General features: G+C 32.2%; 1 protein-coding gene across 5 annotated transcripts in view; it reads left to right on the forward strand.

Annotated features, from left to right (window-relative positions):
- Positions 1 to 19607, forward strand: part of LOC148236582 (uncharacterized) — a 188960-nt gene that overhangs the window by 98629 nt on the left and 70724 nt on the right. For all 5 annotated transcript variants that reach the window (XM_088182103.1, XM_088182106.1, XM_088182104.1 and 2 more), the window contains exon 4: positions 7080 to 7236. In XM_088182103.1, the coding sequence (XP_088038229.1) occupies positions 7080 to 7236 (157 nt within the window). The remainder of the gene's footprint in view (positions 1 to 7079; positions 7237 to 19607) is intronic.

Consider the following 19607-nt stretch of genomic DNA (forward strand, 5'->3'; position numbering starts at 1 on the left):
TAACAAATATTGTTAGTTGTCTCCCCGCTGATTTTTATTCATTTTTGTTCCTGGACATATTCTACCTCAGACTTCCCGTTTCAAGTTGGTTATCATTTGTTATGCTGTCTCTAATGCTCAATGATACTTATTCCAATTTTTTCACTCAATTTCTTTCGATTTAGACCTAATATTTTTTTTATATAAATCATAGCCATAAATATTTATATAGGTTAAACTAAGATTGATTAGAATATATCCTGCGATATTAATCGCTAAATATCGAATTCTGTCGCCAATTGAACACTTCGATATTACAATTAATTACACCTGTTCCTTTGAATTCTGATATTCTACAATATGTACGTATGTAGTATACGTGTAATTTCCAGCCGAAAGCAAAACCGTTAACGAGCACGCAGAACGGCGCGAACGTAATCAACCCCGCGGTGTAATTCAACAATTCTGAGGGGGTTGGTTTCGCTTCTGCTCCTTGTAATTCGGCCAGGGGTTTATCCTGTTTGTGTTAACGGGAATTAACAGTTTCGACACCCAGCGATAATTGGATATCGGGGTGTCTTGCGTCAAAGATTTGTGCCTCGGCGGCCAAAATGACAGTTTTTATACTTCGCGACTAATTAGCAGCAGTTTCAAGAGTTATGGCGCTTGGTTTGAAAGCTCGTCTTGTTTGGATTAAGACAGCGGTGATGATCGTCACAATCGAAGGACGTGTTCTTAATTAAAAAGACAGCTTTCCTTTGATGGTCTTGTGGTTGATTGGAAACGTCACTTCGTATACGAAGCTGTAATTTAAAACAAGAAGCGATGCATTCTTGTGTAGCTAACAGTTTTAATTATGATATATAACTTATCGTGAGAATGATGATGTTGTTATTAATTAATTGATATCTCGTTCGTCCATACTAGTATCTTGAAATAATAACAACGTACAAGTTTTTTGCGCAAAAATAAAGTAACGCTTTTTAGAAATCGTAATTTGTTACAAAAAAAGCTCAATAATTTTACAAAACGTAGTTATTGTATTTCTTGGTATATTCATCTACAAAGAAATTAAAATAAATATGATCGTTTATTACTTCTAATTATTGTTTTACTGCACCCCTGTTAAAACACGGAAAATAATATAAATAATGATAATTTCGACGAGTTCGTGGTCGTAATACGTCGTTGACACATCATTTGCTCGTTGAGTTATGCAATCTGCTTAAGTAAAAGCTTTTCTAGGGTCATTCCAAAACTTTTTCACATACTTTTTCCTATTCTTGAATACATTAATAAAGCATTATTTTTTAAATTCATCTTTACTGCATCAAACGAATTAATAAAAAATATACATTACTAACAATTTTGCCTATTTATTATAATTGCAGTCCAAATTTATGCCAAAGTGCTTTTCTATCGAAGGGATGAAAAAAATCTAGGACAGCTTTACTGCTCCAACGATATAGTGTATAGCTTCTATTCCGGAATATAAGAAGCAAACCCATATAATTTAGCTTTCTGTATTTCGCAAAGTTTCCTAGAGATATTTTCGTTGTATCTTTTGTCACATTGACAACAAACTTAGATCTCTCTTTCGTTGTGTTATGTGTAAGGTCTTAAATTTTCATAAATGGGTTGATAATTATGTAGTGTATGAGATTTTTTTGTTCAACTAGTCGTTATAGTACCCTCTGAATTGTAACTAATTGCACAGGTGGTTAAAAATCCCTACATAAAAAAAATCCAGTACAGTTTTATAACCCACCGTTGATAAAGTGGATACCTTCCATTCCGGAAAATACGACGCACCTCCATATACTACGGCTCCCATATATCTTTCGACATCTTGTCAACAAATGTAGTGTACCCCATCTGACGCGTATAAATTTCTTTTACTCTCATCAGAGAGCATCTCTCTTCGTCAATTCAAAACAGACCAGCTTTTGTATCATTTTTTCGGTCAATAGCTGTTTTTTGACATCTATGCGTCTGTATATCCCTAAGCCACATCTAAGGGCTGTTAACATTTATATATTTATTAAACGTTTCGCAAATAATTACTGATAAAATCATGCAAGCACGTTTGTTTCGATTTCCACCAAGGGTAGTTTTTTTATCGACATTTTTTAAAAAGTTTTTAAACTGAAGATAATGTTTTTGAACTGACTTTACAGCTAAAATAAACGTCGGAAAAGCTAGTAACAATTTATTTTATACGCATATGTAAATTACCACATATATTATATATTCAATTTAGAGTGTGGAGCTGAATTATTGTCGGCTGTAATTTGTCGTAATGTGTTCTTGTGATGATGCTGGATGATCCGCTGACGTGGCTCGTGCTGTGACTCCTTGGCGTATCTATTGGTGCGTCTCTAGTTGCGTTTTATTGTTTGTTTTCGTCTGCCTGCGTCTTCTCTGTCTTTCTGTGACCAAGTGTCTCATCTTTTATATTGCTGGTTCGAGACAGCTCTGACAAATCGCAGATGAAGATTTTGGCGGGACAATTCCATCGCTTCTTGGACACACCCACGAAATGTATTTACGCCTTAACCCTTTATGTGCTAACGTACCTTGTAATAATAATTTTAAACGTTTTTTCGTAGATGGCTGTATAAACCTCAACTCTTGTAATATCATTTCAAAGTAATTTTTGCGAAAGATTCGTAGGAAGCTCGTAGCAATACGGATAGAGCTTCGTACGGCGTCCGTGGAATACAAACAGTTAAAAGTGGAACAGCCAAATAGCTACTCTAGCGATCGTTAGCAAAGAGGTGGATGAACAATATTATTTTTCGCAGGGTAGAACACATTGTGTATTGCGCATCCTTTCCACACTAAGAGTAGTATTTTTGGTACTTATGTGTGTTTACGTTTCAGGACGGATATATTTGTAGGTTGTCTCTGAAATATTAACAATTATTGTGTTGGTTTCTCTTTTCATTTGTTCAAAATGGTCGTTAGAATGACATTTAAATTAATTTTGCATGTGGTTGAAATTATAATGTGTTTTGTCGATAACCGAATTGCCGAATACACAATAATTATATGTGCTACCTTTTGTGTATTGTAATCAATCTTAAAAATGAAACAGCTGAAATTAGTTTCTAGTTTTGCATGAACTTCGATTTTTTTTATCATTGTGATAAAAAAGGTTAAATGTAAAAAGAAATTCTCAATCAATAATCTTATTTTTTTCAAAATACCAAGCGCTGTGAAAACACAACAGAATTAAGATAATTGGAAATTATTCAGCTTCTCTTCAGACAGTATAATTTCATTTGCATCAATTGCTTTATACTCTCTTATCGCGCTAGCTATATTTGTTCACTAATTAAATTATAAAACTCGACTCGTGTATATGCATTCGCTATGTGTGTGCGTAGACTATTTGTACGATAACATAATTGCCCAAATTCATACTATACTATACGTATAAATATATTAACATACTAATAATAACATACGTTAGTATTACAATATTAAACATGTATTTAAACTACATTTTTATTGTAGTTACACTATCTGTAACCAATATGTAGTATTAAATTACTTTTATATTAAAAATATATGTGTACCTTATGTATTCATATATTCATGAACAAAAAGCGATGGATCACATATTTTGCATATTGTTAGTGCGCATGCGTAATTCAAATATGCCTAAATTATACGTTTAGAAATAGCCAGGAAATTCTTAAGGTTACGACATTGACTCACTCTTCTAAATCACAAAATGCCCACAGGCTGTGTATAATCGTTCCGCCTCCTTCATTGGGTGGTCCCCCGATTTATCCATTAACCGGCTATCTGATTGATCGAAGAAATTTCGTTTACCTGTTCGTCTCGTTATTTCTCGCGTGTCACGGCAGACGCGTTATCGCGAGCCCTTTGTCAGTCATTTACGTGATTTGTGACTGAGGGGAGCTTTTTAACTGAAATGCCGACACTTGATTAATTACGCACGACCTCTCTCTTTCTCTCTCGCACAGACACAACGCATCGTCTCTTTTCCCAAATTAGCCCGACGGATGCCTTTTTGAGTTTGATAAAATGAAATGTATGTAATTTATTAACGTAGATAATGTTTTATTTTGATATACGTATATGACAAACCAGATGATAATTTATAAGTAAAAATACTTCATGTATATAAATATATACATATATGTATACGTATATATATATATACATAATTTAAGCGCAGGGTTGTCATGTAAACTATTTTTTTAAGTTTGTGTATTGAATAAATATGAACAATATAAATTTATCAAAGAGAAGCAGCTGCTATCATTATAGAGCAACTTTTTTGGACAACAAAGTTGCTACCACTGTGTTGCGAGCATTGGTTGTCTCTATAATTATGTGCAAATGTTGCATAATTGTTGCATAATTGTATAAATCTACGGGCACTATCGACTAAAATAGTGATGTTGATTTAGTTTTATCATATAGCTAATTTGATAAAAAACGCTAGGAAAATTCAATTAGAAAATCATTGAATATCCCATATGTAGCTTGAACCTTGCTCTTTGCGATTTCCGTTTGTTTTGCCATTTAACATATTTTTTTGTGAAGTCCAGGTTTTATTTCATTAAAACAAAGATTGTTGTGATTTAATTTGCTGCGCAATATTTAATGCCTGCACTACACTCTCTGAAAGTTATCCGAACCAAAGTTACAACTGAAGTCGGCCGAGACCTACGACTTCGAATAAGCGACTATACTGTCGCAAATTTCATATGGCGTCCGGACGGCGGCCGTGAATGAGGTCCGGACGGCGTCTTCTGTCACGTACAGCCAAAATCGAAAAATGTGCCAAATAATCGCAATTTTTAAATTGTCATATTATTACAATTACGCTACTGATAATTATAAAAGCTTGTGTGGGCACTCACCAATACAATATCAGTGAAAACTTTTCGGTCGTAAATATTCAATTTACGCAAACTCTTTGTCGGCTTTTGCAAAATGCCATAAGGCATAAAAATGATACTTCAGAATACGAACACCACATCTGTGACTATCCTAGAATTTGTCGCCATCGATTCTAAATAAGAATTCGTTATGGTGTGACATTTATATAAACCGATCTAGGAAAACACAAGAATATTCAAAACGATTTTTTTTAACAAAATCGAGTACCACTAATTATTTTTTAATTATTTAATTTAATATGAAAAAAAATATAATAACGATATAAAAAATATAAAAATATAATTAATCCCTTTTGTTGCCCTAAAATATTCAAAGATGTCAGTAAGAGTCTGTTGAAGTCCCCGATAAGCATGTGGTATTATAACTTGACCACGTGACCACGATGCAGCGCTCGACATGCGTTTGACCATAGGACGCCTACGCGCATACTGAAATTGAACCGAGAGTCTTGTTCTATCTCAGTTTGCGACAAACCATATCATTATCTCTCTCATTGTCGTCACTTAACACGCGAGTGAGCGAAAGGTGAAGTATCTCACCGCTCGCGCTTGAAAGAGCAGCTCCGACTTCGGTCCCTTTGCCGACAATGTTCGGAAGCGCTCGAAGCTGGCCAAGTCGACTGAATACCCCCACTTTACCTCCCGTTCTCAGTAACCTCGGACAACTTCCGAGAGATTGTAGAGCGGGCAGAACCGAACCCGACCGAAGTAACCCACTATATTCTCCGTCCTTGGGCAACCTTGGCCAACTTCCAGAGAGTAGTGCAGGCATAAGACTAATGTCCGTGGGTGCAGGTGTATCCGAAGAGGTCTCTCTGGATTCCGGACTGAATGTGAAGAGAAGCGACAGCTGGTCTAAAGTTGAGTCAACCTTCCCTCGGTTGAATTCAAAGTTAGAGGGCTCTTGAAAATCTGATTCCGAGATTTGATTTTATTGCTCGCCTCTTTTTCGATGAGACAACCAATTATTTTGAAGGGTGGTGAGTTTTTTGGCCGCTAAGGCAGGTCAAAAACGGTTGTTTGAGGATAAACCCAAATGCACGGGTTATCTCTTCTTATTGTGGCACTTATCTGAGTTTACCCGCGGTGTCTAATTTTAACGAAAAAACAATTTTAAACGGTTTAAACTATTTTTTACAAGTCGAATTGTTTGTTTTTCTTGACATAACAACATAAATTAATCCCTTCAATTGTAAATAAAAGGGTGGTTCAATTGATGAGCCCGACATACTAATAACGTAAAGTGTCTAAATGTTTTATCGAAGAAAAGATAATAATTTCATTTACACCCTTTTGTTCTTAAACATAAAAAACAAAAACGTTGACCAATTGGACAAATTGAAAACCCTTTTCTACCCTCTATCTATACAAAGACACTGCTTAGACAACTTCTTACGTAAAACATCGTATTAACTCCATCGATCGAAGGTCCATTCATTATCTGAGTACATTATTAGTATATCATATTATCAGTTAAGTCGACGACTATACGTGAAAGACCTGGGTTTAAATCTAATATAAAACTTATTGTTTTGGAATTTCTATCAAGTCTGAGAGATCAGAATAAGTGATTATTATCAGGGCCGCCGAGAGCGAACCCGGGCCCTGAGAAAATAATGATTCCTCATGACAAAAATAGCATTTTATATATTTTTAACATCGTAATATAATTTCTTAAATAAATAATTATAAATACGTGTTAAAATTAGCCACCGTTGCGACATATTTTCTGAAATCATATTTTATGTGAAATATATTTTAATTAGACATTAAAATTATTAAAAATATCTACTCATTATTATATCTACTGATTATTATGTAATTATAATTCCGATCGATCATCACATATTAGGTTTTCGTCGATTTTTCTAATCATACGGATGAATATCGTGATAAATAATTGAAATAAAATTACGCTAGGTAGTGCATAGTAAAAAATATTAATTGTGGGTTGTAATAATAGTTTATAATTAATGAAATATATGTTATTGATTTACGCCAGTCATGTTACAATTAAAGATTTATAATGAATAGTTCAATTATTTCGTTTTTAGTGCTTGAGTCATATTTTTTGTTTATATATTAATTCATTTGTTTGCATTTTGTATATTTTTATATATGTATGCTTTGTTTTTAACTGTCGATATTTGTTTGTTACAGGTGATAAGCAAACCGTACGACACGAGGATCGATTCCAGCCGAAGCGATACCCACAATTCGTGTAGTTATAAAATGAAATTAATGACTGCTACGAGCAATTTATCGACGAATCCAAATTCGCAAACCATAGTTCAGCAAGGCGAGAAGCAGCTTAGTGGTAAGTTCAATTTTCTTTTATATTTTTAATCACCAATCCGACTTACTCTTGAGTAAGGAAAATCGTGCTTATGAACAAGATTGCCTTAATCAGCGAGTCACCGGCAACTGCGAAAACATGAATGACGCGTTTGTCGCGATGTTTAATTAAGTGCCTTTACAAATGTACGCTTTTACTCTGCAATACTTGCGTGACTTAAAATCAAAGTAATCTTTGAGTTTAAAATCTCAGTTAATATTACCGTAATTTAACTTTTTAAATCACGTGAATTCGCTAATCGTTTTACGGTTTATGCGGATAGCGCCTTTTACGATCCTCCTCCGGTTAATTGTTAACGATCTTCTTCACTTCATTTGCGTTTTTATTGCGTTCGTTGTTACGTAGCGAATTCTCGTTTCCCCAATGACCTTTCGTAATGTCTTTCGACATAATACGATTACAATGAAACAGCTTCCGCCACCACCGCCCACCTATCGAGAGGGAGCCGCGCCCCCGATTTGCCCCCCCGATGGGGGTGGATTCGAGTCGCATTTTTGTTTGGTTGACCTATTTACTTGACGTCCTCTTGCGACCCCCTGAATGTACGTCATTTACAGTACAAAAGCCCCGGGCGGAAATTACTTCACGATCTGTTTTCCAAATCTGGGGAAAACGGGACCGGGCATTGACCAGGTTCTCTCGGCGCTTTAGTCCTTCATAAAAATCCTTTTCTCGGCGTATTTTTTTTCCATCAATTACGCCCTTTGTACTTTTTTTATATATGTAAGTATATAATATAACATTTTACCCAATAGATGTACGTTTATATGATAATACATAATATATATATATATATATATATATATATATATATATATATATATATATATATATATATATATATATATATATATATATATATATATATATATATATATATATATATATATATATATATATATATATATATATATATATATATATATATATATATATATATATATATATATATATATATATATATATATATATATATATATATATATATATATATATATATATATATATATATATATATATATATATATATATATATATATATATATATATATATATATATATATATATATATATATATATATATATATATATATATATATATATATATATATATATATATATATATATATATATATATATATATATATATATATATATATATATATATATATATATATATATATATATATATATATATATATATATATATATATATATATATATATATATATATATATATATATATATATATATATATATATATATATATATATATATATATATATATATATATATATATATATATATATATATATATATATATATATATATATATATATATATATATATATATATATATATATATATATATATATATATATATATATATATATATATATATATATATATATATATATATATATATATATATATATATATATATATATATATATATATATATATATATATATATATATATATATATATATATATATATATATATATATATATATATATATATATATATATATATATATATATATATATATATATATATATATATATATATATATATATATATATATATATATATATATATATATATATATATATATATATATATATATATATATATATATATATATATATATATATATATATATATATATATATATATATATATATATATATATATATATATATATATATATATATATATATATATATATATATATATATATATATATATATATATATATATATATATATATATATATATATATATATATATATATATATATATATATATATATATATATATATATATATATATATATATATATATATATATATATATATATATATATATATATATATATATATATATATATATATATATATATATATATATATATATATATATATATATATATATATATATATATATATATATATATATATATATATATATATATATATATATATATATATATATATATATATATATATATATATATATATATATATATATATATATATATATATATATATATATATATATATATATATATATATATAGAATAATCCCTCTTTATATGATATTCAAAGCTAGTTCATATATAAGTAAAGGGTGCAACAATATGAATGTTTAGTATATTTACTTTAAAAGTATCGCAACAACTAGTGTTTCTTTTCGGGAATTTCTCGAAAAAATGCAAAATCAATAATTCTCATTTCTCAAGAAATTTACTGATTTTTCAAGAATTTTCATAGAACCTTTTTTTAATAAAAATAAAATTTGTACGTATATTTTTAAATGTTTTACAACAATTGCATTTTTTATACAACTCCATAAGAAAGGGTGGGTCCGTGCCGGATGTCTGAAAATATGCATGCTTTTTTGGAAGCTTTTTAAATGGCAAAAATCGATATCTATGCTTTTGTAATCTGAGAACCACATTAATTATCATATAAGAAAAAACCGTTCAGCGTGGGAATTAATAGATTGCAAAAATGTATGGGGGCTTTCCACAGTTTTGCTTGTCAGCGAACTTTAATCTCGTTTTTTCAATAATCCAAAGATTTTTTTTTCATATTTTGTTTGAAATATGAAAAATGTAAAGAAGCAACAGCTGTTATTGCCAATTTTCTAGGTACGGGAAACCAAAATTCCTTCGTAATTCGACGCTCGGAGTTTGTAACTCGAATCGAAGTAGATCGATCCGCTCTACTCCTTCGATTATTCTCGTCCTTTATAACAAATCATCATATTATGAAGTTTGTTTTTATTACCGATCCCTAATAATCAAATATTTGCCATTATGCCAACTTTTTAAGACAGACCAAAAAATATGTTTTTTTGTTTGTCTTTTCGTATAACGCGATAATAATTGTGTACAAAAATTGTTTTCAAAAAAATCTTGAAATAATGAATCAGACAATCAATATTATTCTAAAATTAGCTGTTAATTTATTACTATTAAAAATTATTATACTAGAATATAACAATATTTATATTATCACCACTCTCATAAAATGATTTTGTTTTAAATTATAGAATATACAAGTCTACTCCTAGTTCGTTATCTGCTCAGCGTTGAGGTTTACGCTTTCCAGTTGTTACATTGTGGCAACTTTGAATCGAACTATAGCCGTGGCTTTTCCGTTTGCAACCATTTCAATAATGAAACTCGCAACGAGGGGTTATTGAATTGTCAGAAACTTTTAACGAATCCGAACTCAACCCTTCCATGCTGGAATGTCAAATTAGTATTTTTGGTATACATATTTGATTTGTTTTTCCAGTTGTATATGTGTATTACTAGTAGAGACTGTTTCCCTCGGGGTTGAGTTTATATAGTATTTTTCTCAACATTGAATAAACAGTTCTCGAGAAAAGTTAGGATATCAACGCTAATATCCGAACATAGAGGTGCAACCATTCGATTGGATAGCTTCCCAAGCGGCTTCCTTCGCCGGATGATATGGCAAAAGCGCTCTGCGGCAAACGTTCCAAATTGCTTTATTACATCTCGTTAAACGTCGGCGACTCTCTCAATATCTGAAAACATTTAATCTGGTATCTCGGTCCCTATTCGCATACTTTATCGCAGCATGTGTACGTATCGCCCGAGGCAACAGGGTCGCGATGGAGCGTTGATCTGAGATAACAATGCGCTGCTCGTTTCAGCTGTGAGATCCGAAGGATATGAATTGTAGGAAGCTGCGAAGTCGAGAATGGCTCGAGGGCTTTTATTGGAATCTTGCGCGGCGCTGCTTTCTCATCGTTTGTGTTTTCATATTACTGCGACCTTACGTACTGTTATTGCCATTGGGGATTCGAATCGTTGGGCCGAATGGCCGCAGACAAATGTAATGCATTCCGTTTATCATAATCATAATGCCGAGGTGCTAATGGTAAACGAACGTGGTGAATAAATAATATATAATCATATATAGACAGCCATACATTCGGCCAATTTAAAAATGATTTATAATTTTAATCAAAATCTGAATTAAAGGCTAATAATATTTAAAAAATAATTGAATTGAAATGATTTTTGACGCTTCTTAAAAAGTACTTCGTGTTTTTTAGACAAGAATTTAGGGGACGTAGCCCTAGGGATGGTTGACCTCGCGGCCAATGAGACTTGTGTGAATCTAAATGGACTTTTTTATTAAGTTATATTTACATGTGACAAATGGACGATTACGGCGGGACGTTTCTCGCGATGAAGGTAAAGGTGGCGCAGGTGGTGATGCCGGTAGATGATTCTCAGGGCTCTTGTGGCTGCGTGCGGCGAGTGTGATCTTCAGGTCTGTCGGTGAGAGCGCGTAGCTGGTTCCTCCGGATGGCTGCTGGTAGATCGAATGCTCGTCTCTGCCCGTCTCTTGTCTGGTGCTTCAGCCGTCTCGTATCTCAGACCGTTTGCCCTCTCCTCATTGGAGTCCGGGCTTATATCCTTTAGGGGTTGCGCGCATGCTGGCCAATCGCGATTGTGCATCGATCTCCTAGTCAATCGCAGCAGTCGCTTCGTAGAACTCGAGAAATCAGAGGTTGCATTTTCGAAAGCGAGTTTTTTGCATGTCCAGACTTTCGAATTCTTCGGAAAGAGTTTGCAATGTGGTGATTGATTGCGTCCGTACCGTTTTGTCACAAAAGGGATTTTCTTAACGACTCGTGTTGTGTCATCAAAAGAAATCCTTCTTGTATTATATATCCCTCTTATATTTGTCTCATTGTTAATGTATGAACGTCTTTGGTCATGGTCATTAACAATGAGACAATTGCCCTTTTTTGTGTGTGGACCTATTTGTGGGGTTGCCACAAAAATATTTAATAAAAATCCCTATTTTTGACTTTAAAGAAATGATCAGTTTTGATGATCAAACTTGTATTGAAGAGGTCTCGTCTTAACACTTAACCGGCGGGTCGTTTTTTTTCCCGCATGATCTGTAAAAATGGGCTGTTTCGCGAGAACTTTACGCAACACAGATTTATAACAAAAATATATCAAATGTTCTGCATTGTATTGGTTAATATGTTAAAATTATTTTATCAATGGTTCTCAATCTGTGGGTTGCATAAAATAATAATTAATATCATAAAATTTGCTTTATTCTACTTTAATATATCTCTAGTTTAAAAAATAGATAATAATTAATTATGTAAATAAAATGAACTATGTGAATTATCATATGTAAATTATATTTCGGTCTTCCATGGGCTAAATTTGTTATGCCAAGCTTTGTTACGCTTTAAAAGTAATTTACGATCGTGTTTTATTACATTAGCTTGTTGATGCAGAGTTCTTTGATTGTCCCCCACATGTGAAGTTGTGGCGACAATAAAAATATTTTCGCCTTGAAATATTTTTTTTCTTGTAGTACAAACCTTCATTCATATATGTCATCACAAAACACTTTAGTGTTTGCGGGTAGAAACAACTAGACCCGTCCTTAAACGTCATAAATCGTAAAAGGTAGTTATTACCCGTCCCGCCGGTTACCGCCAGTGGACGAAATCGGTAAATACTACCCGACCCGCCGGTTAAGTGTAAAGATATATTTTTTATTAATAAATCACAAATTTATTTTTTAAATAATGTTATAAATATCACTTTTAACAACTGTTTTCTATCTTTTAAATAAATCACGTATTTTCTAAATGTAAAATTCTTTTCGTTTGGAATCTAACCAATCATAAAAAGCTTTCTTACATAGAGAGTTTTTTTTTATTTTGGAGAAGTAGTTAAGAAAGGCGTTGATTCTCAATCTGTTGTACTCAGACATCACTCACTAGACACTATTTCTTTAAATCTTCGTCAAAAGTCAACTATTTATATTGATACTTTGTTAAATATTTTTGGATGGATTTGTTTCGATATCAGTTAACTACTTATACACAGTATAATATATATCTAGATAATATTACTATGAAGGTTTTTAGGTACAATTTTTGTTTTTGTGTAAAAATCGTACGAATGCATTTTTAAGTTAGATTGTTGTATTTTTAATATAATTTTAATTTAATTTAATTTAGCTACATCAATACATCATATAACTAATTATAATAATTATTTATTTTTTACATCACTGCAATAGCAAAAAACAATATTTTTTACAAATATATCTATAGTAAAAATGCATTAAAAAATAAATAAAAATGAATCTGTGAATCTTGCCGAAATTTCTAACTAATGAAACCTTCACTAAAAAATAATAACATATTTAAAACCAGTATGTATCTTATCTCTGTAACGAAAACTTATAACAAGAAAACACATTTTTCCTAAATAAAATGTTAAAATCTATATTATAAGGATAATCGATTTTCACTAAACTAAAGTTTATTTTTTTATGTAGTTTTTACCATTGATACAGTCAATAAATTCATTTCAATTAGCCATCATGAAATATTGATGAAATAAAAAATAAAATAAATATATTCCATGACTTTTATCTATTAGAATATCTCTATTTACTAAATATACACATTAATATGATAATTAAGTTATTTTAGCGCTACCGTATTCTGTTTTTATAACCATCCAAGACCAATCTACATTTTCTGACGGACATTTCTATATTTGCAGCTGTCAGATTGCGATCGCAAAACTTGATTTATTAATCCGACACTAATCAAAATCCCATTATTTCTATTTTTGTAACCGCTAATTATTTTCCGTTCCGTCCGATTCGCGTGCGACTGTAAACGTAAAATGTTTTAAAGCTCCATGAATAATATCTTCTGAGCTTTCGCGCAGAGAAGTATCGAACGTTTTACACACATACGATTCGAGAGAGAGCAACTCGATTAAATTGAAAACTAATCCGAGAAACCCCCGATAGCAGATGTCGTCTGTGACGTTTTCGTTTAACGAAGTTTACCCCGAGTTTCCTCCCGGCTAGCCTTCTTTGGCCGGTGTCGCAGCTCAATGAATTATTAAACCGTATGTCGACGTTCAATGTGCTGAGAATAATGTATAAATGTGTATAACAACATACACATGATTTATAACTATTTAAGCTTAAATAGATAAAATATTCTATTAGTGAAGATCGGCAGATAATTTTAATTATCTATCGATCTTTCCTTAGACAATTTTGTACTACGTAGTATCTGATTTGATGCTTCATATAGCGTAAACGTTGCGAAGCATAACATGTGTTTATTTCGTAATTTCTGGTCGACCTTGTACGTGGTTTTTTAATACGCCACGATCCGAACGCGGAAGTTTTTTTTTTATATATATGTAGGTATATTTGTTTTGATCCATCTCAAGGACTATATAATTAGTAACTCTAGTAACCTCGATACCCATTTTTGCGCTCGATAATCACATTTTGCTGTTTGAACTCCAATTTCACATCAAAATTTATTTGCTGCAGTGAAAAGATTCTGACGCTTTGAAAATTCATGACTTTGCTTTTCTCAAATTTAGCTCATATTGTTTGGTTGTCATTTTTCCCCTTGAAGGAAATTGCAATTGTCGGACCGACGCCGTCGATAATTTGACAGCTAGAATCTCCCCTAGTCGGAGTGTTTTCCGATAGCTGCAGGCAAGATGCTCTCTAAACTTATGTGTGAAGACATGCGAAAACTCTCTTGACTTAATATATCACATTTACCCAATTTATTTCCACAGCTACCTATGTATTATATATATCATAGAACGGTTTTTAAATTCAAAAACTATAATTGTATTATATAATTTCAACGAGAATCCAATATACTATTTACGATACAATTTAAAAATGAAAATTATACAGTCATTAAATTAAATCCGCGACTGGCAATTTTTATTAGCATGTAATATAAGCTCGTCTTGTTAAGCTCTTTTTGCTTCAATCGCGCACTAAAAGGTAGTCAGTCGTGCGATGGTAATTCATTCGTTGAGTACCACTGTTATTATTTTATTGAAATATATAGTACTTGTACACTATACATACCCTTCGGTCGGCGGGTAATAAATAACCTCAAACGGTCCGCTGTGCGATATTACTGTGCGAGTTCGCGTTTACTGATCACGCCTCGCGGGAGGCAAGAATCGTGACTTTAGGCATCTTAAACGTACGTGCCTTTTCAAATAGGTTCGTCCTCAAATTGGGGCTAAAGTGCCCTTTTGTCCAGATATGTCATTTATTTATTTTGTAAATATATGTATGTGCAGTGCCCTACAACAGCTTAACGCAAGTATGCTCTACGCATAAAACACCAATTACAGTAAAATTTATATATAATACTTGGTACTGGGTTTCTTCAAAACATTAGAAATTACGCAAATGACAGTGGTAACGTTCATAACAGAATAATGAAATTTGTGCAGAACGCCCAGTATTGCACAATAGCCACTCAAATTAAAAAAAAATCAATAACTATTATTCCCCGCAACATAAAAACTAGATTACAATTCAGATATTATCGAGTTAAAAATTCAAATTTTCTGGAGTTTCACAGTACTTGGATTTTTATATCTAAATATGATTTTTCAAATTTGAAATTAAAATAGATTAGAATTTTGTTTTTTATGGGAAAGATTTATTTTTGCTGATTTATAATATATTTAAATAATACATTTAAATATATTATAAATAACTCTGAGGGGTGTGACTTCGCAGCCAGTAAGACGCAGGTGGAAAATAGCGAGAATTTTATTAGATTATATTACATAGTGCAACAGACCATAATGGGCGAGATGTTTTCTCCGAAAAGTGGTGGAGAAGCTAGGGCAGGGATGTTATCGGTGGAAGATCCTTAGAGGTCTTGTAGGTGGTGTTCCTCTCAGGTCCGCAGACGGGCGGACGTCTGCTAGTCTCTTTGAGTGTCTGCCGGAGTCTGCCAGATGACTGTCTGTAACTGCCCTCTCCTCATTGGAACCCAGCCCAGCTGTAAAGCTTGCTGACTAATCAAAATCATGCAGCGATTATTCAGTCAATCGTTGCACTCGCTTCTTAGAAAAACGAAATAAATATACGCCTTTAGAAAGTGCCATTTGCTTGATCTCAGAGGTGAATTGCGTAACGGAAATATTGTGACCTGTGGAAAATTCTGCTAAAAAACCGTTTCGGAACTTTTTGGAGTGTCAGACTTGACAGAAAAAATATTTAGCGCTACTTTAATGTATGTTGCAAGTTTGTCATTTTTAAATTAATGCTGTGTTGCATGCCTGATTCGTACTGCCACCTGTCGGCTACTCTACGTACTACCAATTTACAGTAACATAGTTTTTATTTGGAATAGAACAATGCTACTTTTGAATTTATACGCTATTGGGTTTTTACCCGACAAAGTAACTAATCGATTTTTTGTATGTACCCTATACGCTTACTTTCTACGCCAAATCGGGGCGAGCGGATAATGTTATCGACGCGAAGCCGGAGCGATATCTGGGGGGAGAACAACACCTATATACACACAAATGAAATCGTGGGAAATAGGGCATTTCCTGCTGAAAATAAGCCGATTTATGTAGGGCATGGGGAAATTTATCGAAGGAGGATTTCTACCGAGTCAGGGTGGCCGTGCGGTTGAGCGGATTGCAATTTGGATAAGCTTAAGGTCGATCTATATTGGAAAGCGTCCGAGAAAAAGGAATTATGGATCAGTAGGGATCATGAACACTAAGATACTCGCCACAATATAACGGCGAGAGTTACTTAACGGAATAATGAGCGCTTAAAATCTATTCTAATCAGTTAGTTAGTACGAGGTTAGCAAGCTATTCCCGAGCGCGCACGTTAAGTGGCATTATCAATTTATTTCCGCGCGCATGCATCATGCAGTCGAGCTCCTTGCTTTAATTATTCATGGTTCAACCCCACCGGCCTACGTACTACCCCATCCCAACGTCACGTCATAATCGAGTTGATCCCGTTGTCCCCAACTAATTGTCGAATTTGCTCGCGGATCCAAGGAGGCGGCAACTAGCAAGGAGGGCGAATTAATCACCCACTGAGTTTCTTCGACTGCGTCTCTGCATTATTAATTAACCGGAATGTGCAGGAACATCGCCTGCGGGCATCGCACCGTGTGCCATTTTGACAGTTGTGCATATTGTTAGAAATATATTTTTTATTTATTTAATTTTATCCGAAATACTTATACTATTTTGATGGCAAATATAGTGTCTAAGAAACACAAGAAAATAATTACACGAATCTTTTTAAATAAAACCTGTCAACATTTACAATGTAACGATAGCATGTAGTGGTTTCTCATATTCTACGAGGATTAGAATGCTTAATGATTTTTTTGATGGGTCATTAGAATTTTATTATACACCATCAAGTGTCTATACGATGAATCTTAATTATGAAAATATTGTTGTGTTTTATTTAACAATTTGCATGTCTTAATTGCCGCATCACACTAATGACTAGAATATTCACCTCGATATTAATCCGTGAGATTATTAAAAGTTGGGAAAACATAATCTGAGGTTATCGATCTCAATTTTAATTATAAAAATCACTAATTATTATATTTTAGAGATGATGAAAATTAAAATACTTGGTAGGTTTATGTAGGATATAAATCCACGACCTTAAACTTTGTACAAGCGCTGTGTCCAACCTTTCTAAATATTTTATTATCAATATCTAGTATCAAGTAACGATTTATTTTTGTCTTTATTTTCCTCGTATAAATAAAATAACTTTTGACACGACAATAACTGATTATTGAATTATCTGCCTTTTTACTTGGCCCCCGAAATGTTTGTAAAATAAAAATTGGCCCCCGTACAACGTGGGAGCATTAAAGTAAGACAGCACTGACTTATAACTAAGTATTTATATTCGAATCGTAAAGATTGTCAATAAAAGCTGTTATTACTTTACGGTTTTTTTTATATTTCGAACAAGATACAAATTGAAAAACCTCTGGATTATTGAAAAAACGATATTTAAATTCGCCGACAGACAAAATTTTATGGCGTAACTCTATGGAAGGCCCCCATACATTTTTGCAATCTGTTGATTCTTCTTATCTGAGTTCTTAGATTACCAAAAAGTAGTTGAGAATATTGTAAACAATTTTATGCCATTCAAATACTTCCAACCTCTAATAAAAGCTTTTAAGAAAGCATGCATGATTTCAAACATCTGGCACGGACCTCTTCTTCTTATGAAGCTATTGTGAAACATTTAAAAATACTCGAACAAATTAAATTTTTAACAATAATTGTAATAAGAATTTTAGACGAGAAAACGCCATTGCGTCATCGTGCAGGTTTTTTTCTGAAATCAAGTCATAAGTTTTTTTCTGAAATCAAATCATGAGTTTTTCCTCGTGTTTTTTCAGACATTTTTAATATTGTTTTATAAAATAATTCACAAAAATACAATATAAAACCGTGTTTTATGGTATAATTATAAATTTTTGTATTAGAAAAACGTACAAAAAGTGTGCCTAGTTTTATTTTACAAATGTTCAAATTAGTTTTTTTGCGGCAAAGAAAGAAATATGTTCTGTTTTTTGATAGTTATGTTTTACAGCAGTGTATTTATAGACCGCAATTAAAAAAATATTGGCTAGTCTCGACTCTGAAGCAAAAAAGGTCGCATGCAAAAATTAGTAAAACCAAATAAAAACGCAACGTCGCCTTTTTGTTCTACGACGAGGTGTAATTATCTACAATACTACAAAAAAGATAATATTATAAAATATACATACCATTTCAAAAAAATCTGTAATAGTAATCTAGAGCAGAGGTCGATAACCTACGGCCCGCAGTCCCCAAGCGAAATATAGCTACTCTATCCGCATTGTGAATTTTGTTAAATGTTGAATGCAATATTTATTAACTAGTTATTAGATTGAGTATCTTTGCTAGTCGTACACAAATAAAACACATCTCTCAGAACGATTTCCCCATAGCCAAAATCCCGTCAGATTAACAATATTGGAACCAGTTTTATTTTTGTCGGTATTTTACTGATATTTGAGTTTTTCATGGAATGCAAATTTTAAATTCAGAATTGAAATTAACATCATTGGACATAAAAACACAATACGCTACACCATCACCAATAGTAAATGAGTTTCATTAATGATAACTAGACCAGTTTGAAGAGCTTAGTCTTCTTCAGCCGTCTTTTCAAGTTGTCTATATTGAGGAGTTTGCTGCCTTGATGTTGACGTGCTGTTTAAGCCTCGCTTCATGCTTAGCAGCAAATTGTCTAATAGCACTGGTGACGTCTTCGACACAATATATATCTATCGCGAACATATCACTTTTGAAAACGTTGAATGATTCTTCGGATGGCTGATCTTGAGGGATGTCGGTAATATGTCCTTTGTGTAAGCTTAATTGAATGGCTGTTTGATA

Source organism: Plectrocnemia conspersa, unplaced genomic scaffold, assembly GCF_051122295.1.
Source record: "Plectrocnemia conspersa isolate PC_06_02 unplaced genomic scaffold, ASM5112229v1 ptg000003l, whole genome shotgun sequence".
Lineage (NCBI taxonomy): Eukaryota > Metazoa > Arthropoda > Insecta > Trichoptera > Polycentropodidae > Plectrocnemia > Plectrocnemia conspersa.